This window comes from Cardiocondyla obscurior, linkage group LG08, assembly GCF_019399895.1.
Source record: "Cardiocondyla obscurior isolate alpha-2009 linkage group LG08, Cobs3.1, whole genome shotgun sequence".
NCBI classification, from domain to species: Eukaryota; Metazoa; Arthropoda; class Insecta; order Hymenoptera; family Formicidae; genus Cardiocondyla; species Cardiocondyla obscurior.
The window spans coordinates 2,560,506-2,582,600 of NC_091871.1; the positions used below are offsets into that span (position 1 = coordinate 2,560,506).

A 22,095-nucleotide genomic window follows, 5' to 3' on the forward strand; every position below is an offset into this window, starting at 1 on the left:
AAATTATTTCAATTTTTTGTCATCGCAGTTATTTAATTATTAATAACGTTGTAACGTAGCATATAATTAACATTTTTTATATATATATATATATTTTTTTTAGTGGAAAAGAAGGAAATGTACTTGGCGAACTCTTTTAAAATTTTGAATTAATACTGCACTTTCGTCAAATTGTGTGACTTGGTCGTTTTAAGTCTCATAAAACTCTCAGAATTAATAAGCGAGGATTTACAAATGTACAACGAACGAGTTGTGTTTGACGAACGTCTTGGATGGAATTAGCAACCTGGGATCAGTTCCTGTCTGCGACAGCAACAGGATCAAACCCTTTGAAGGAGCGGATTGGCATACGGGAGAACGGTGGGAGTGAGAGAGGGTATATATCCTGTTAATTGCACGATCTCGGATTTGCCTGTGACGTTAGACGTCTCGAGCAGGATGTCTGTTCCCTGACAAACAGATTGAGTTGCCTTCCGTATTATGGGTATTAATAGTAATCGCCTTCCTGCCTTTTGATCCATAAGATCTCGTCGTGCAATCTCAGTTCGAAGTAACAACTGCCCTTTGATTCTTCATCAAGTACTTATTTTATGCGTCACGGTGCTCCGATTAAAAATCCGACAGATTGCAATAATCATTTCAATCGATGCGGAAAAACATCTTAGGAGCGATAGTGAAATTGTTAAAACGTGATTAATCTCTTCCGCAATTTTTTTACGAATTTCAAAATGCACTTTATAATTTAAGAAAATGCCCAAGAGCTATACGAAAGTTAACGCGTGATGTAAAAACCTCCCATCATGTCTATCAGCCGCAATTATACGAAAATCGGAAAAAACTCATAAATGCGGAAAACAAGTACAACACGAATTTATGAGATTCGTGATTTCGAGTGGCGTCAAAAGTGAGTTGAATGACGAGCATATTATTATGATTATATTGACGTTAATGTGACATTAATTGACAATGGAGTTCAGCAATTTATTTGAAATTTAATAAGGAAGACGGTAACATATACATTTACGTAAGTAAGCGCGATTTAATAATTCTTTTATAAAAAAGACTTGTTTTTTTCTTTTTTTTTTTTTAAATATCGATAACTTTACTGCTGAAAATCCGTAGTCTATTTTTGACGGATCAGCAAGTAAAGTGATCGACGAATTAATTTTGCGATTCTCACGCGTTTTCTCTCACCTCGAAGCTCATCAAATATTTGCGCGACTTTTCGCGCCTTGATGTATCCGTCGGATCTTCGCGTTTGTTGTACTTGGGAATTTGCGGTTCCGCGTAACTTTATTCGCTTTTAGCGAGGGCTTAAACTTTGCTTCTCTTCTCTTCGTAGGAAAACTTCTCTCGAGGAAACGTTAACGATGGATTTCCTGGCAAGATCAATAAAGACCTTCCTTAGTCCTTAATAAGCAAATAATCAATATATTATGATTTTGTGTACACATGCATATTATATGCAGCATGTGCATCGTGTACATGCACCTCGTGCGTTATACGAAAAGATTAATAATCAATTAATCATCCGTCGAAAAATAGATTCGTAAAAATGTGATTATCTTTTGTCTTATTTAATATTGAAACAAATTTCAGAAGGTTAAGACCCATTTTCTTAATTTATTAATAAAGAAAACATTTAATTTGCTGGATAAAAGAACTTCAAGAATAAGAATCTCATTCCGCTTCGTTCTAGAAAAAAAAAAGTTATCCGATTTTTCCGTCATGATTGATTTCATACACCATTATCCATCTGTACAGAGAAATGGAAAAGTTTCGTTTATTTTATTTGATTTCCTGCAGTATATCTACGCCAGAATTAAGAAGAAAAAATTTATAAACTTTCTCATATCTAGTTACTTTAAATCATAACATTTTACGCTCATCACAAAGATATGTGAAAAACTTTATTACGCAAACAGTTGCGTTGTAACAATTTTTAATGCAACAAAATATCGAATAACGAATTCTATTTAAAAAAAAATTACGCATGATATAACGGTTAATTGTTTTTCTTTTTCTTCTTTTGTTTTTATTCGGAGGAAGACGTCTCGAGCTCGCCAAATGCATCAAAGAAGCAAATAGATTTTACTCGGTGTCGAGCTTTCGAGAACCGTCTGTGCGAGAAGGACAGCATTCAGTTGACGATCGGACCTATTGCTGTCTCACTCTTTTTTTACGCGGTTCTCTCTTTCCCTCTAACGGCCGAAATCTGTAACGGTCACTTTAGTTCAATTGCGGAGGCCCGGGCGTAAGGACGCGTCGTTAATTGCTCCGCAATTACGCGTGTTTTTCGACCGCGAATGGCAGTCTCGCATACGGATGAGTGTCGAAGTCGTCGATTCTGAAACGGACAATCATTTTTTGTAGTCGCGTATCATTCCACTCGTCGTTCTGAGCTTCGTTTTGCGCCTCGAAAAACCGCTTCGGAAAGACAAGGTTATACGGAGGGATGAGCGCACGGAGCGTCCGATCTGAATTGCGCCGCGTGATCGGCGTTACCAACCCGCTTCACTCGACACCTCCTTCACTGCATTCAGCGTATTCCGGCGATCGTCGTTGCGTGAAAGATCTGCACCTCGCGCGTTCTTCGTCGCGGCCGAGATTCTCCACCCGCTTCGGGCAAGTGGTTCTTGACGAGCTCGCGGAAGACAAAGTGTACGGGGACCCGTCTCATTCGCCGCTTGGCACAAATCGTCAGTACAAGATGTTCATCCCGCCGACGAGAGCCGATCGAAGAGTCGAAGGTAACCTTGCTTTTACGCCGTGGACAGTTTTTTGGGCGAGATCGGGGTGACGACTCGAGTGAAGACTCGGTGTGAACAAACAACGCCATGAATATCGAGAGTGCAAGTTTATAAGACAAATAATCGTTCGTCGCGCTTCATAGTTTTAATAGTAAAAAATCGCCGCGATGAACCGTCATTATTTCGGTCGTTCGTCTCGGTGACAATAAAAAGAAACAGAACAGTGTAATAGTGTCGAGTGATTTGGAGTGCTACGAGATGTCAGGATTATCCAGAGCGCTGCCACGAAAAGGAAGGAAGGAGGGAAGGAAGGAAGGAAGGAAGGACGGAAGGACGGAAGGAAGGACGGACGGACGGACAGAAGGATGGACAGAAAATAACCTACCTCAACTTAACTGAGAGCTACGAATGTAAGTACACTGACATCAGGCCGCCGGCCGTATATCACTCGATTGTAATTATTATAAAGAAATTATAATTAATTAATGTTCTCAAATACAACGACGCGCGCGAATAGAAACACTAGAATAATTAATGAAATAATGACTGCAATTTATTATGTTTTCCATTCAAATTTATTATATATATTTCTTTTTTTTTTTTTTTTTTTATATACAAGTGCGTAAGGAACATAAAACATATGAAAGCACACTTTACAAAAGCTCTCTCATGCTTTTACATGCAAGATTCTTATACACATATACACGAATTATAATTTACATCTATGTCTTGTACACTTGCAAACGTTCTCGATTTTATTTACAATAGTATATCAATTTTTTAACCTATAATAGGCCATAACTATAATACAAAGACTGATACAGAGTCATTAATAATTTTATAATTATTAAATATATGTAAACTCTACATTAAAGTATTTAACAATTTCAAATTAATTATATTAATGCTAAAATAATTAAATAATTAAATTATTTAAGAAATTCATTAATAATACATTAAAAATTGATTAATACATTCTTGTGATTTTGTGACACTTAGTGATACATGAATATTAATAAGTTACTTGTAATTTTTTTTTTTACAAACGTAATAAATAACGACGAGGAAAATCAAAGTCGAGTTTTGGCCCATAACGAGTTAATTTTTACGATACTATCACCTAATTATTTTGTTATTTTTACATTGATATTTATTGTACACGATGGCAGCTTATGATATTTTTTTTTTTGTTTTTTGATTTTTACCAAATTGCAATAAATATACATGCATACATAACAAAATTTTATATTTCTAAGTATTATGCATACAGTAGGTACAACAGCCTCCTTGTACTACATTAATAATCTTCTATTAAAATAAAAAAATTAATTATATATATTAGTTATTATATTAAAAATCAGATCGTGATATAATATCAATTAATCTGCAATAAAATAATATAATTTTCTTAAAGTATAAAAAATATTCGTCCGAAAGTGTATCAAATAGTTACAGGCTTTATATTTTCCATCATAGTTCATGTATCATTGAGAAAGTCTTTATTAACAACTATAAATTCGTAAAGTAACGGTTGTTTGGCAAAAGTTATCCTAAAATATAAATTATTTAAGAATAACTTAACAATAAAATATTTCACATACAAGTACGTTAAATTCATCATAATTATAATCTTGATATTAGTTTATTTATTAAAATATATTATTTAAATGTATTTATTGAAACGTGTCAGTAAAATTTTTTTTTAAACGTTAAAAAATATAAATGTATAATTAAAATATTGTAATATATAACAATTAATAATTTTAATTTAAGAGTAAAAAAAAAAAAAATATCGGGGAGGGGGAGAAATCTTTTTTTACATTTTTTACATCGCGATTATTTAATCTAATAAATTGCAATCAAAGGCTATAACTTTGAATCAATTTTATCGCTGTGGACGACCTGTTGCGAAGAATTTTCGCGAGCAATGCAGTCGCGGACTGCTTGCAGAATAATGTTTATCCGCCGATCTAAAGCGTTTAGGTGGGGTTCCCATAAAACGGGAGCCACAGGGTCCTTCGCCATACTCTGTCTCATAGCAGTACTGAGTTGCGTGGGCCCATTGTGAAAGCTGCAATCAGAAATTAGCACTTGTGTCAACAAAGAGTAGTTAGCATTTAAATTTACAATTGTCATCAGCCCTGTTAAGTTGGCGTTTCATTAAAAAAAAAAGTCGTATCCCATTGTCATCGTATAAATAATTAAAAATCACAACATTTACGTCTGTCAGTTTTTCAATTTTTTCTTTTTTTGAAAGGATATTATACTTTCAATTAATAAGTTGTCAAGAACTAACGTTGGAAATAAGATATTCTGTATAACTCGGTTAAGTACATTTAGTTAGCAAAGGAGTTTGATTTTATATCGCGTAATGGCGCTGACAATAAAAAATAATCGAATAAACAAAAAGTCCCAACAGGATGAAAAGGCTGTTCGGTCTCAAGGCTCATCCTTCCTCCTTAATCCTGAAAGAAAGTTCTCCGAAGACTCCCCGGAGAGTCCAGCCTGTGGCAAAGCAAAGTATTCTGAGAGAAAGAGCGAGAGAGAGAGAGTGAGTCCACTTTTATCCACGCGATGCGTCGGAATGTGTGCGTTTGGTATGTGTTGTGTGCAATATGTATGTGTGTGTGTATGTACGTGTGTCACCCCGTATAAATAGAGCCCAAGTCGAGTGTCTGCTCAAGCCGATACTTTATTCATTGGCAGTTCCACCGACCCGTGGAGGCTTCCATTACCGTTCTGAAAGCTTCCGACCGCCCGGTTGTTGATCTAAAAACCCACGTCGCTCTGAAAAGCGCCTCGAGGCTATTATCAATCCCAAAAACCTTCGAACTCGGTAATGTTTTCTTGAGGACTGTTCAATTATTATTAAAAAACAAAAAAGCAAAAAAGAAAAGCAAAATCTCCAATTATCACTGCCAGCAATTAAGAAATTTATTTAAAAAAGTAAGAAAAAGACAATTTATTTAAGTGATATGAACGACTTTCTCGATACTATGTGGTCCAGCATTTCTTGAAAGCTGAATCTTTATAACTTTTATCGATTAGCGAATTGGTTTCGGTTATTGTTGGCCGTGATTAGGCAGTTGATCAGACGACAGGTTATCACGTATGTACATTGAAAGACAGATATGGCGATTTGCCGCGACGAGCGGCGACGGCGGCTGGCGTACATGACTTCCTCCTTTCTCGGCCGCCGGGCGCGGGGAGGAATAGTAGGCCGCGTTCTCCCTCAGTCCTCTGTGACCGGTCCTCCGCAACACATCTACGCGCGCGCTTCGTGCGAGATTCGACGCACACCACTCTAAGGTCACGTACGCTAGCCGCCGTCGCAGCACCACGAACGCCATTCCTGACGGTAAGTGTACAGACGGTAGAAAATAAATTAAGTAGAGACAGAAGAAGGGTCTGCAATCAGCGATTCATGCGACGAAACAGCACAGCAGGAAGCAATTATCTTGTAATAATGTGCTTAACCGACGATGTGTAGGAGGTTCCTTTAGCTTCGCTTTGTATTTATTTATGCACGCGTATCTGTTCGTTTCCTAGGTGCACGTAGGCATTATCGCATTTAGCATTTTCGTTTTCAGATAATACTTAGCAAACGGAGAAAAACGAAAACTTGATTAGTGGCTTCTTTCTTTTTTTTTAATAAAAAAATTTATCAAGAGAGACATATAGGTATATAACATGTTGCATTAAAGAAAAAATAATAAATTAAAATGAAATAAAATGAAACTCAAAGTATTACGGGCACAGAGAGGCACGTGTATAATAAAAGATTGAAATAAGAACGATTGTTTTGATTTATCAAAGAAAATTGTCGAATCGCACGACGGGGTAGTATCCATTGATCGGTCAGATTTGCAATTCAGAACAGTTAACAGTAGGTTTAGCGCCGCTAAATTCGATCGCGTTCGGAAAAGAAAGAAAAAAAAAAAAAAAAAAGAGGGGTAAAAGAAGAAAACTTTACGATAAGGCGGATTCCGCAATCCGGGGAGCCGCGTTTTATCAGAATTGCCGGGACGCGCTCGTGAATTCTTGCTTTGATGCGGATTCGCGTTTTTACGGGCCGCGCGATAAATCCGATGTCCAGCCGGCCGGATTTCGCGGACGCGCAAAGTATCGGAAATGGAAAACCGATAAATAATGTCGTACGCGAGATTAACACTGGGATACAGTTAAAACGCTTATAATCAAATCGTTCGTTTCTGTTATTGATGTCTGGCCCTTCAGACGAAATCGCGCGTGGCATTTGACACCGCGCGGATTTAAATTGCACGATCGCTGTACTGCGATTACCGCGTCATTTTATAACAATAAATTTAATAATAATTGCAAGGGCAATTAAAAATTCCACTCACCGTAGTAGAGTACTTAAAGTAGTCTGCCTGATAACGCAGCATTGTAAGAGAGGCGCTAAAATAGACGTCTCGTCGTGGAAGGGTTTCCCAAATCCTCTTCCGTGGTCCAGGTGTAACGTAAAGCTATCGTTTCCAAAAATTCTAAACGTCTCGTAATGATGACGGTCCATGTTGCCGGTTAAAAAATCGAAGACCGCCATGTCCATGAGGTCGAGTAATCGTCGACCTTCGTCGTACGGGGGAATTTCTCTTACCAAAGAACAGTAATCCGAATCTACAAGCATACAAAAAAAAAAAAGAGAAATTAAAATAAAACGAATTTATTAATTAGAACTAATAGAAAGTTTCAAATATTCCTACATAAAATATATATAATTTTTAATGCAATATACATATATTTGTGGTCTTGCGCGTTCTTTAGAACGTAGAAAAAAAAAAAAAAAAAAAAAAAAATTATATTAATATGCTTCACCGTGTTCCCACTGAGCCTTCTTCCGTTTGTGATAACTTCTGCGCCAAGGATGGCGCCAGGCTTTTCTAGCTGCGAATGCCTTATCTGGCAGAAAGGCGGCAAAGCTACCCTCCAGGGTGTCGGGGCTACCGCAAACTGCATGTGCTGTATCGCAATAGTAACTACATTTGCCATGAAAGCACAGGTTGCCAGCCGGACTCACAAAGAACGTTTTAAGCAGCTCACCGTCGGCAATCTGGTAAACTTCGGTTGTAACGTTGAGAGTCCGACCGGTCACCGGCATCGCCCTACGAAACCCCAAAAGCCTGCGAATCAAAAAATAAGACGCGCATTAAAAAAAGAAAAAAAAAAAGAAAGAAAGGAAAAAGTTAGAATACGAAATTTAAGACAGATATGAAACTTACGAGTTTCATTTCTTTTAACGTAGCACCGGTTAATTTTTAATTTGATAAAGAATAAAATAATACACTTGCCTGTCTAGATGAAAAGAGGCAATTTCAGCTGTGTGCCTCTCGAAGTCGGTGAAGTAAAAATGATTCGGTAGAGTCTGCTGCTCTCGCGGAAATCTACGTGACAGAAAGCAACTTTATTTATCGCTACGTTGAAAAGAATATTATGTATGAAAATAATAGAGATAATAATTAGAATCTACATTTTTTTAATTAGGATAAAAAATAATAAAATAATATATTTATGCTTCAATTTAAGGTTCGTATAGGTAACTCTTTTTATTAGTATTATAATTTTAAAGGGGGAAAAAAAAATAAGACCTGAAATAGCCTACGTAATCACGAGAGAACATGAACGTCTCTGAAAGAGACTCGCGTGTGTAATATTGCGGATAATATCCGAAATTGCTATATTGCAGAATTAAGGCGAATTGCAGTATCAATCGATCGATATCTATCGCGTGACTTTGTGATCGTTCTATTTATTGCGTAACGCAGTAACTGCTTTTTATTACATTTCTATATTTGGAAAATAACGAATCTGCTTTCCATAAAACAGTTCCTTTAAAAGAGAAAAGTTATAGATACAAATAAAGGCGTATAACTATCGTTCTTATAAACATAAAAATTACAATCTACATTTCTGGAAGTATTTTATAAAAAAAAAAAAGAAAGTAAGTTAATTGATCAATTTATTTTTACTTCACTAATTGTACTCCTCATTTCTACTATAATAATTTGCAGTACATTCTATACAGCGTGATTATTCATTTAGTGAATGAATTAATATAATTGAACAATAACATGCATATCTACATTAGTACACGAATGCGTACATACAAACACACGTATATCAATATTCTAATATAACACTTATTATAAATGCTCATTATCAATCGTTATTTGATCATTATTTCGTGTTTTCCACTACAATGCGTTAAATAAAGACATTACTAAATCAGCGTCTACTTGATAGCTTATTTGAATAAACGAATAAAAGTCACGGAAAAATCACGTAAAAGAAAAAAAAAATTAATATTCTAAGTATATTAATTCCATTTAAATAAATATGATAAAATAAAATATTTTATTATACCGTAATCACTTGATAAATAATCCGCATAATGTGCAGTCAGAACGTATCATGTGTGATAAAGTAGGAAAAAAAAAATTACATTTACTAAGGAAGTGCAGCAAAAAAGACAATGCAAAAGCTTAGACTTTTATTAGTCCTCGAGCTTCTCTTTAAGATCTTTTTCTCTCGAAAAGGGGAAAAGGAAAAGAAAGGGAAGAAGACGGGGGAAAAGACACAGACGGAAAGAAAAAGATGTAGGATAGAAAGACAGAGAGTGAGAAACAAGGGAGGAAAAGAGAGAGAGGGGGGAAGAGAGAGAGAGAGAGAGAGAGAGAGAGAGAGAGAGAGAGAGAGAGAGAGAGAGAGAGAGAGAGAGAGAGAGAGAGAGAGAGAGAGAGAGAGAGAGAGAGAGAGAGAGAGAGAGAGAGAGAGAGAGAGAGAGAGAGAGAGAGAGAGAGAGAGAGAGAGAGAGAGAGAGAGAGAGAGAGAGAGAGAGAGAGAGAGAGAGAGAGAGAGAAAGAGAGAGAGAGACCGAAGGGTTGGGAGTTCCGCAAACTTGAGCACGATCAAATATTTACTCGGTGATCTTGGTGCGGGTTTTACGAGCGATATATGTATATACGTATATATACATACGCGACAGGACAATAAGCACGAGCAAGGAGCATGAATTTTCCGAGTTCCGATCGAGATTCTTTCTGGAGAATAAGAAAAAATTTACTTTATGGAAATTCGATCGGTTGAACATCTTATTTGAGATTTGTCCCCACTGAGCAATTAAACTTTCCCTGTTATAAATATATTATATTGCAAATCAAACCGCATAGGTGTATTATAAAAATATTTCAATCAAAAATTTTGCTATTCCGCAAAATGCCGGACGCTTTATTACGATCCCGTGATTTTTAGAACCTAATAATTACGGTAACAAGAAAAAAAAAAGAAAAAATAAAAAGAAAATGTAATGTAATCAAATGGAGAATATGTCATAAAGAATGTTTTCGCTCTTCTCCGAGATTGAGCAAATTTTGTCCGAGCGAGTAATGAGAGTTTATTGCGGCCAGCTCGCCGTTTCGCCGAAATTCTCCCTGCCGTGGAATCGCAAACTTTCTGGGGAACTTATTGGCGAACTTATTACCGGAGTTTAAACCGCGCGAGCGCCGACCACTTATCGTAGAATCTTCGGCCCACTGGAAGTTTAAAGGGCTCTGGTCTCGTGTGGACCACTAAGAAGGAGAAGTAGATAGATAGATAGATAGATAGAGATAAAAATAGAGATATAGTTGAAGAAAAAGGGGGACGGGTAGAGAAAATAGACAAAAATTGCAATATCAGGTTTGTCGTAAAAATTTCCAACAATCTTTTTGAATAATAAATTTATCGTCGCTTAACTCCGTTTGATCGTGTAAAAAGATTTCTTTTACGTTAATTATTACGAAATAATAATCATTGTCGTTTCAATAAGGATTGATAAGCGCGATAGACTTCTCATGCAAAGCGTCGAGCAAGCTTGAAAATGTAGAACAATGGCACGTGTGTCGTATCGTTTGCTAAAAAAAAGTGTTATAATGGGAAAAGAAAGAAAATGGTAAAGGAAGAAGAAGAAGAAGGGGATGATGAAGAGGTCTGGCCGTTCAAGAGTGTACTTCTCGTAGTTGAAAGCGAGACCCGAACATCACTTATGTAATTGCACTTGTAATCCAATCCAAATGTAACTTTGTTAGTTTAAAAAAAAAAAAAAAAAGAAAGAAAAGTCAAGACGAGAGAAGTAAATGTATCTCTTTTGAATTAGAGGCTTCGACAATTGTGCCACTTCGAGAAATTAAAATAGCTCAATTATTTTACATTAAAATTAGAGCCAAGAACTGCTGAGACAAACTAAATCTTTAAAAAAAATTTTATACGATATTTAAAGATACTACAGACATTTAATTAATTAGTTTATTTAAATTTTTCTTTTTCTTCCTGTAATCATTTTCTACGCCTTTAATTTTTCTGTAATTTTATCCACATTTGAAAGTTTTTGCAAAATAGATAAATAATAAAGACAGTGCGAAAGTAAACTTCAGGAACCTAAATAAATTACAAAATTATATTTGTTAGGTAATTTTAGATAAAATTTTCTTGAATAAACTTCGAATTTCAAATTTAATTACAAAGACGCTAAGAATTGAGCAGCTGATAACTTTTCTCAACATTTTTACTAAAAAATCAACCTCAAATTTATATAAAATTTTGTTATTAGAAAGTACCTAACGCGGAAAAAGTGGAAGACACCTTTTGACGATAAAAATTATATCAAGTACTTCTCGTCTTTCTTTCGGATAGAAAAAAAAAATAATTTTTTAAATTTTAAATAAAGCCCCATGAAAAAAAGCATTAATTTTGGATTTTATACGAATAAACAAAATTATTGTCATTTAAAATATTAGTTATTAAAATTATTTTTTTTTAATTATTCAGAACGGACAAAATCTGAACTTGAACGGAAAGGATTTTTAATTAATAATGCGGAATTTTTTTTTTAAATATTTTTGTACGATTATGTGCGAATTTGAAATGGCGATTCGAGAGATGCTCCGGCGTTAATTTGGGTGCTATCGCGGCAGCGTCCAGCGGCACCGTTGCACCACGTTGCACCGACAAACTGCCCAAGTAATTTTGCGCGCTGTCTGCCTGTGATCCCAAGATACGCCAAGAACTTTGCGACACTCGGTGGTTTCACCGCCATCGTTCACACGGGTCATAGAAGCTGACCTCTCGCTCGTAATTTGCATGCAATCGTTCCTAATTTGTGTTATAATGGCGCTAATTAGAATGTACATACATATGTATACACCAAAAACAGACACGTGGATGCACGTCCGCGTCCGTGGTATGTACGAGAAGATCAATAGCGAAATATTAACAATTAAAGATTGGAAAAGTTAATACGTAATAGGAAGAATAGTTTCGCGTGCGCGACAAATGTACTCGTTAAGTTTCGATTTCCCTCCCACCCCTCGTATACTCGGCGCTTAAAAAAGAAGTCCTCTTTCTTTGTAAAGGTAATTTTATACAGACATCATTAGCGTCTTTTGATTATACATATATTTGATTTACATAACCAACTAAACTTTTAAATTACTGTTACGATAATGTGTTTATTTCTGAAGCGAAGAAATAAGCAGGAAAAAAAAAATGTTAAATATATAGCGTCACGTATCAGTCGTGTACTTACCGCATTGGTTTAAATAACGCCTGCATGTTATCTCCATAGTCGATAACCAGCTTCAATTGTGTGCCGCCGTCTTTTTGCACTGTAATAATAAGAGAAGTCGATTGTTAGGCGTATTAATTTCCTTCGAAGCGATTTACGGTGGCTGCAAATGATTAATCCGATCGACAAATGCCGCGAGGTGCCCGTTAGTTACAGATTTGTGATATGTTGTAATTAATATTTGACATTAATATTCGATGCGTAAATTCCTTTATCAGTGAGCGTGAAATTTCGGCGTGGGTGGGAATCACAACAAAGGTCGCCGGGTGGGAACGACCAAATTATGGTTTCTAGTCGCTGATTATTAACATTGCAATAACTGGAATAGGATTCAATAAAATCTCGATTAAACCAAACGATTCGCTTAAGACTTTTGTCACGGTATAAGGCTGCGAAAAATATAATAAATCGACTCGATGAATAATTTATCAAGCAACGATGATTTGTCGCAGCCAAATAATAAAGCGTCCGTCGTCTGCAGCCTGAATTAAATATATGACACTCGTGAGATTAACAGTCGAGACCGCGAGATCGATATATTTGGCGAAAAATAGAACCAGCTTTGTCCGAACGAGTCGTCGGTACATAACGAGAAATGTTAATGAACGAACCGATTGTTAATTTATAAAAAGTAATACAATACACGCAATTTTAATAGACGGTTAGATTAGGTTGTATTTTATAACAAACCATACTTTTATAATTTAAATGCAACACCATTTCTCTCACGCGATTCGTTAACAATTAAATAATATATCATCTTAATTGTCGCAACGTCGTCAATAGTTAAACGATAATTACCCACTTTCAAACTAATTAAATACGGTCTTCTTTATTTGAAATCGATACAGTTGTAACGAAATTTTAATTATTATTACGAAAGTTTTAATCATTTGTCTTCATCAGTTTTTATACAAATTTGTAATATTATTACTATTGAAGTGAAGATCTTTCAGTTAAATTTATTCTATAAGTGGCAAATTATAAAATAGACGTGCAGTCATTATTTTGTGTAATATAATACAAACAAAATATTAGGATATAATATAATTCTAATATATAATAATTATGAAATAATACATATAAAGTAATCGAAACGTATGAAGCAGACACATGGGAAACGTGTTAACATTAACAAGTAAGAAATAAAAATTGATGTCAAAGTTATTTAAAGTAAACCACACAGCAGTGGCTCAAATATTTCAGCAAACAAATTTTGCGACATTAATTGACATAGATCATTCAGCAAATCATAGTAATAATTATTTTCACTCACCGACGTGAAGGATCGGCTTGGTTGCCATCTCGTGAAGCAATTGGTCCACGTATTTCGAGTCTTCAGCATATAATTCTAATCTCGATATTTGTAAATGAAATTTTTCTAAGGTCGTGCTATTTTTTCTGCAATAGAATAAAAGTAGAATAAAATTTTTCTATATAACTACGCATTTCGTCGATAAAAAAAAAAAAAAAAAAGGAGAAAAAATAATGAAAAAAATGAAAATGTATATGCATTTAAATCATACCCGTGTGCTTTATACACTATGTATACAAATTGATGTTCTACATCTTTTTAAAGTACATTTTATAGTATATATTTTCATATTGGTGACATTTACCATTGATCATAACATTTTTAACAACAAATTGGTTCTAACATTTTGTCATAAGAAAAGGTCAAGTGCCAGTCGATGGCAGTATCTATTCTAAAAACGTTCATAGCGCTGTAAAAAATCCCCAATAGTTATTTCCGCACAAAAGTAGGACGAGCAATAAATACGTAATTCGCGTTACATTCTTTTTTTTTTTTTTTATTGATACATTAAGATAAGACAAAAGAAAAAAAAAGACTTGCAGTAAGACAGAATTAGGAATAACAGATATGCATGTATTATAAACGCAGATGCAGAAAGCACTTGACAATTTTCATAATTTTCGCAAGTATAAATAGAAACAGCGGATATAATTGATTCATTATCTATTTAAATTAAACTGCCAAGATAAGACACGTTTCGCGAGAATAATCACCGGTTTTACGATGCGATATCGAACCCGTGGGAATGATAAAGAAAAATGAGAAGAACGAAGGGATGAAAAGAATATCAAAACTGCGATGATAGTAAAAATATAATTTGTAGGCATCGTTTGCTCGTTTTAAAATGCATGGAGCGGTATCCGCGACACGATGATGGCCTTCGACCTTCTTTTTATGCCCTAAGGGTGAAAAGCATCTTATCCATATGGAGTAGACATATCATTTCAGTTATTTTCCTACGTAAGCATTATTCTTTCGACATTTCTACTTACAGTTTCATATATATTGTAAGTACCTATGCGAGCGCAAAAAAGAAGGTAACGGTGTAATACAAAAAAAAAAAAAAATTGAATTAATAACATAATATAATAATATATGATACGTAAAGTTTAATAAAAAATCTCATAAATTTTATATCACAATCAAATCGCGTATATAATTTGTGGATAATTAATTACCGTATTATAAAGAAGTTGATTTGTAGAATCCGTTATTAAATTATTTTCAAAGAAAGTAAAAAGAAAAAAAAAAAACTCTTGATGGCATCAAGCTTAAATCGAGTAATTTACTGCGAAGCACATCGGCAGTCTTTTATTAAAATTCACCTCATGGCTTTCTCGCTGCTATACTTCTGCTCCCAATCCCATTTCCACCTCCAACCTAAAATCTGAGTACTTGTCGATATCCAGTTACGACGTGTTTCCAATAAAAATCTGCCGCTTTTGCTAAATAAATCATTATATCGTCGCGTTGCTGAAACTTTCTCATAGACGTATTTCGATTTTTCTATTTTTCTATCAAAAAATTAGAAGAAAAGAATGGAAATTAAAAAATAAAATTTAATTTAAAATTGCGCATTAATAAATGAATTTTATTTAGATATTAGAAAAATTCTTGGTTTATTTTTATTAATTAATTTATATTTCCCTCAAATGAACGTAATGAATTGTTTAATATTTAGAATTAATTTCAATTTTGATTTATTATTTATTTCTTTATTATAATTCAAGATGTTCGGGCCTAAAAGTAGGAAGCCTAGGATACGCTTGTGATATTTATATCGTGCTATTAGATGATTAGTATGCAGCAAGAACACCGCTGTGATGCTCCTTCATCTTTCTTGAAAGTGGAAAGTTGATGCGACTTCTAGGCAAGGATTTTTCATCGTCGCAAATTATATTCTTTATATATTATATAAATTGTGCGCTATATAACTTTATCTTACTATAATATGTACTCTTTTGCAATTTGCTTTACTTTAATTCGCGATTTTATTAAAAATAGAAGAAAAATCCTTGCATTAATTAATAAAAAAATCACTATACATAGATACGTTAAGTAATTATCACCTAAGATCAACGAACTATCAAATCTGTGGTTCCTCGAGGTTCTAAAGTTGCAAACAAACGCGTGGGCTGATTAAAGATTTCGTGATTAGGCTATTTTCTCCCTCTCCTCCTTTCTCTATCAATCTCTCTCACTCTTTCTCGCGTGCAAGGGACGTCGTCAACGTTGACGACGACGACGTCGTCGTCGTCGTCGTCGTCGCAACGTCATCCTGTCTCTCGAACTGCAAACCGAATCTCTAGATTGAGTTCTCAGCGAACACACGTGCGAGCGAAACTAATCCGCGACTTCTTCCTCTCCCTCTCCCCCTTTTCAGCCCGCCGCCCCTATTCCTTTCTCGATGTCGATGTCGGAAACTCCGTCGAGACTAAGTCTTAAGCCTGGTTCTCATGTATAACGCGTAGCGATCCCGAAATTAGCTCAGAAACGAGAGGTTTCTACTGATAGTATTATTGGATTCGTAGATACTTAGATCCCTGGCTTCCGGTTATCCTAAACCCAACGGGAAAGCTCTCACGGAATTTCGTCCTCGTCCCTTACAATCGAAATATTAACTGCCGCGCAATTAGAAGGATTTAATTAATAAATAACTATGTAATAAATAATAATAAGAAAGCAACGAGCTTTCCTCCGCCTCCCCCTCCTCCCCCGCTTCTTCATTTTCCGCATCTGAAACTCCGCACCGAAATCGAAAATGCAATCAGAGGCGGAGGATCCGAGTGGGACGGGGGGATGTATGCAAAAAATATAAGCGGCAAATTGAATTAATGCGAATCGTGTGCAGACAAGACGTAATCAGTCGCAGCTTGCGTACATGAAAGGCTGACCTAAGCCTTCGTTATTGCACATGTACGTACGCGTCCGTGAAATTGCATTAGCGATCGCGTGCATATTGAGAACGAAAGCGAGCGAGATTGTATATAGTATCTGTAACATAATTCGTTACCAAATATAAAATAATAAGACGACGGTTTCAGTCGAAATATACTTAACGAATCGATAATTTGTGTACTTGGGAATTTTTATTAATATTAAAAAAAGAAAGAAAAAAAAAAAATATAATTAATATATTTGAGCAACATCGTTTGCCGAATCAGTTAACTCTGTCGCCGGTTAAAAATGAATAGTTCAATGTTGATTTTTAGAAAGAAATAAGTAACGCGTTGATAATAGTCTTTATTTTTTTTTTTAATAAAATTATAAATTTGTTTCCCAATAATATAATATCGACAAGTTCCCGAGAAACAATGAGATTTTGTATAATTGTCCGCCGAATAATGCAATTTTATAGTTTCTTGGGAAATAACGCGGGTCCACGTCGAGAGATTCTCAAGTAACGTCCGTTCGTCCGCCGCTATGATGCATAATGCATACGATGCACTTTCTCACGTGATCTCGCAACGGAGGAAGGAAATATCACCACAACGCCACTAGAGAGAATATCAATTCTGAGAGGATATCAATGGCAAATCGCGGATTCAGAGATGTCACTTCCTCGATTTGCAAGCTCCGTGCCCTCACTGCGCTATATCCCAATCTTCCAAAATTTCACGATGCATATCAATTGGCTTTTCTACCCCTCGAAAGATAATAAACATTATTCGAAGATTTTCCATCAGAATAAAAATCTTCCGTTATATTACATAGTATTAGTATATCGTATTAAATTATCGAGTCAAAATTTATATTAGTTTTTAATACAGAACTATTATGTTATGAATTGACATACCTAAATTTTAGGGATAATAATTAGTTTATAATTACGCGGCGTTAATTATTTTAAATAAATACTCTTTTCTTGATTATATTTTATAGTTTTTGCTAGATTATATATTTTATCTGTTCTAGAATGTAAATTGTTCTAGAATGTAAATTGTGGAAGAGTATTTAGTCAACCACGATTAACGTTGACCGACTTTATCTACCACTTTAATCCTTTTGTACCATTATTTCTTTGTAACATTAAAATAACGTCATTATCAATGGCTCATAACACGTTATGATAAGCACTGTTAACAAGTCGTAGAATGTTCTTAATTAGAACGTTAATAATAATATTAATTTTTTTTTTTTTATAAATTAATTTCTTTTATATTATCGCATAAGGATTCGGAGTGTTAGTTTTGAATAAAAAATAGCCGAGTTTAAATGGAAACAGGCAGTTATTAGGATAATTAAGATAGTCGAAAAATTCGAAGACCGGGCAAACGTGAATTTTTATCCTATTCATTATTGCTAATAAAATATAACTTTTTTGTTTTAGATAAAAATCCAGACGGAAGACTTTCGTCGAAGGAGCATCAGTCTGAGTTGGAGTGACCAGTGACCAGTAACCAGTGACCAGTGACCAGTGACCAGTGCTGAGAGGAGGAGGAGGACCTAGGAAAGGCATCATGCTTCGGCGGAGCAACTTTTAAGTAAGTATAAATTTTGTTAAATATAATCTTCATTAAAAAAAAAAAAAAAAATTACCTTTTCTTTATCAATTTTATTAACTAATATACTGGCATGTCTACAATAACATTTTTTTATTTTATGTTACAGTCACCGGCAGAATGCTGCAACTCCGCTGAAGCAGATTGGTGAGTCACATAATTTTTTTAATTTTCCTACTTTGTAAGGTTGAGGTCTTTTAAAAAATAGGGAGCGCATAGTTTTTTTTAGTATTTGAAAAAAAAAAAAATAGGGTTAAACGTCACTACCGTAAACGAAGATTAAAAATTCCTATACGACCGTAAAAAAAAAAAAAATTAATTTAAACTGCTAAAAAGAATTCTTGTAATTTTTCTGATATGCCTGATGAAAAGTGTAGCGGCCGTCTTTGGGAGAAGTTTCGCTTGTAATATCGACCACCATGTCGCAACGCGAAGTGTTGCAAGGGAAATGTTAGCATGCATTTCCCTTAGGGTTACAACGTGTAAACGTTGTCGTGTAACAACCGTAGTCCGCGCTATCAGGGAGGGTACACGAGGCCGTGACCTCATCGCCAGGGGAATAAGTCATTGTTTTGCGTAACAATAACGCAACGTCGTTCTCGTTGCTCTATTTCGTTTAATTGAATTTTTATCGCGAGGCAAATTCTTGTACTTATATAGAAGAAAAAAAAGAGAAGAAAAATTGAAAACTGATTAGCGTGCTCACTTCCTCTTTCACGGTTTCAAATTCCGCTTCGATATATGTCAAGCATTTTGATGTTAAATTGGGTTTATTAATATTGACACAGTGTCAAATAAGATTGTTGCGAACGTGGTTATTTTCAACAGGTGATATAACATACTTTTCGCTCAAGAAACGAAATTTCTCGACGGAAGAATATTATTGAATTGCTTGCCCGCGTGAACGTGAGCATTTTTCCTAGGAGTTGAAAAAAAATAGAAAAAAAAACCCTCCGCTTTACGGTAGTATTAAATAATGACAAATTTTTAATAAAGAAGGTAAACGTTTTTCTCGTATAAAAATTATTATGTATAATGTTATATAAAAATATTTCTTAAACCTTATTAAAGAAAATTGTGGCATGAAAGAAGTTAGTTGAATTAAACAATTTTTTTTTTTTTTTTTTTTAATTAATAATGCCGATAGATTTAGAAGTTATTCTCGGTATCTCATTAAGCTGATTGGAAATAAAAATGCGGATTTGACGTGTCACGACGCCGCTGCAAAACGACGCACCGTAAACAAGCAAGGATAGAAATTATAGATGAGCTAGCGGGGTAAACAGGCGGCGCAGCACGAGAGCTGAGAAAATGGCTTTTCCCCGTGAGAGAAATGCGTCGCCGCATTTTCCAGAGCGGAACGATCCGGTCCACGATTCCTCTTTCCTCATCTTTCCTCTTCCCCCCTTTTTGTCCCGTTCAATATGAGCTATCCCCTCATTTCGATATACAATAACGTAAATATAATATTGGGGAGGGATACAATAATAGGGAGGGAAAAAAAGTGTTAAATTACGTAAACGTCTGCCTATTCTTGTGCGTAAAAAAAAAAATTATAAAAAAATCAATCAATTACTGTTAAAAAAGTAAATTTGATAAAAAGATTTTTCAGTCGAACAGTTTGCAGTTTTTTTTTTTAAAAAATACACATTTTATATAATATTAAGTTTCAATTTTAATGTTTCTTCTAATAATTATGAGTATTTTTTTTTTCTTTGGTACCATTAGTATACTATAACTAATAAAAAATTAAATTATAAAAATTCGAATGATCGAACGATCGAAAACGAGGTAAAATTTAATACAAATTTCCGGATTAAAGAATTTGTATCTACTTTATATACGCCTTTTTTTATATTTTAAGTTACAGTTTCTCAATATTAGTAGAAGCAAAATCAATTTCCCATGTTTCTCTTTGTTTCAATCCCGATCACATATGACAATTTGGACAGGCAAGCGAATTCGAGAATAGGCAGTACTATTTGCCGGAAACTGACGAGACAGAGAGGCTGCTATTGACCTAATTTCGGCTCATTGTGTATAAACCGAAACTAACCGAGCGAGAATCCGACGGGTCTATAGACGATCCATAGACCTATAGATTCTGTTATCCGTCTACGGCATTCTAATCTAATTAATTTTGCTGCTACTATGCAAACGACTGTGTCAACGTGACATAAGGAAGTATAGTTTATTGAAGTAACGAACCTAAAAAAAGAACGTAAAAGTACGGAACAAAACAGGGCATAATTGGAACTGAAACTTTATCTAAAAGAATTTTTTTGTTTAGATATATATATATATATATATTATAAATCGTAAGCAATAATAAAAATAAATAAGAAAATTATTTAAAAATGTTGAAATAAATGTGAAATTCTCTTAGCGATTTTTGCGCTTATCGTAAAGTGATTACTCTTATCAATTTTATTTGATAAACTACGATAAGAGGCAGTAGGCTAGTTTACGACATCGTTAAACAAAATTTCTAATTCCAATAACGAGCGCGTCTTTTACTGTAAAATATTGAATATAATTAACGTGACGCGTGTATAAAGTGATTCCAATAAAAAGATTCGACATACATGTCAACATGTAAAGTTTAATTTGATAAATAAAAAATGCTTTACATTTAATTTTTTAATAACTAATTAAAGATTATTAATAAAAAAAAAATCAAAAAGCAAATTAATTTTGTGAAAGTACAAAATATAGAAAGTCGATCGTTCTGAAAAAAAGAATAAAAATAAATCTAGCAGCACTTTCTTCACATTTCGATTTTATTATAAATATAATAAATTTGATTATTTTATGGCAAGATATCGGTCATGATATGCAACTAGTATGTCCAGTTTTGCGGATACGATAATCCAGTTTATCCTTGCGTGCAGCAATTACATAACTGTATTTCTAATGGACGATCGACCCCAAACGTAACACACTACAAATTTGTGTGTGTGTGTATTTTTTTTTACTGTAATGTGTATATTTTAACTACAAGAGTTGTAGAAACTGCGAAAAGTACGGTTCTGTCTTTCTCCCAGATTATTTGTCGTAATTTTATTTCTTTTATCTTTATATTTATTCGTTTGTTTTACTCGGTTAGAAAAAAAAAAGATTTAATTTATAAAGAATATCACAAAAATATAATAGAACAATTGCAATCGAATGAAAATCATATTTTCTCTAAATTTATTGAATATTTATGATTCTTTCAAAGATCGGCACAATCATTTTTCATAGCACTACATAGTATGCGTAAAACGTATTTCCTCTTCGATTCAACGATTTCACGTTGGTTTCTGATTGTTACTAAATGAAATCGGGCGATAAGGATTAATAGAATTCGCTGGTGAGAAATTAAACAACTGACAAGAGTTTATGATTCAATTATTTTCAATATATATATGTTTTTTTTTTCTCATATTAAAAATATCGATAATTTATTTTGTGATTAGCACAAATTTGTAATAATTAAAAGAGAAAAATACGTTTCTTATTCTTTTTATTTAAAAATTATTTATTAGCAATGCGCGCGTGAATATATCTGTGTTTAAGTGTATTAAAGGAAATTAATTTGTACAAATCAAATTTTATCACAAAATCTTAAGCAGCCACTTTCACATTTCCATCGGTTATAATTATCTTCTAAGTTGGGTGTTAAGTCGACTAGATCGTAGTGACTCGATAGAGGATACGTTCTTCTGCAAATCAGTATTGTTTCCTTCGATCGAGATCGACATCATTTCCGATCCCACAACGTCAATTCTCGAGAAAGCGTGAGACTTTTTTTTTTCCTATTTGTTAGACGCTCTAAGTCGGCCTTATCCGTCCGCTTTACCTCAAATATTTGAAATGCATCTCTCTTTTACGCTATTATACTTCTCCTTCTCTTTTCGACCAAATGGT

The 22,095-nt window shown here is 34.3% G+C and overlaps 1 protein-coding gene across 2 annotated transcripts in view; it reads right to left on the reverse strand.

Moving 5' to 3' along the window:
- Positions 1 to 3,337: 3,337 nt before the first annotated feature.
- LOC139105210 (uncharacterized) overlaps positions 3,338 to 22,095 on the reverse strand; it is a 41,063-nt gene continuing 22,305 nt past the window's right edge. For both annotated transcript variants that reach the window (XM_070661198.1, XM_070661197.1), the window contains 6 exons: positions 13,646 to 13,770; positions 12,331 to 12,409; positions 8,060 to 8,152; positions 7,587 to 7,891; positions 7,115 to 7,388; positions 3,338 to 4,821 (listed from right to left, as the gene is read on the reverse strand). In XM_070661198.1, coding sequence (XP_070517299.1) covers positions 4,617 to 4,821; positions 7,115 to 7,388; positions 7,587 to 7,891; positions 8,060 to 8,152; positions 12,331 to 12,409; positions 13,646 to 13,770 — 1,081 coding nt within the window. In that variant the 3' untranslated portion in view covers positions 3,338 to 4,616. The remainder of the gene's footprint in view (positions 4,822 to 7,114; positions 7,389 to 7,586; positions 7,892 to 8,059; positions 8,153 to 12,330; positions 12,410 to 13,645; positions 13,771 to 22,095) is intronic.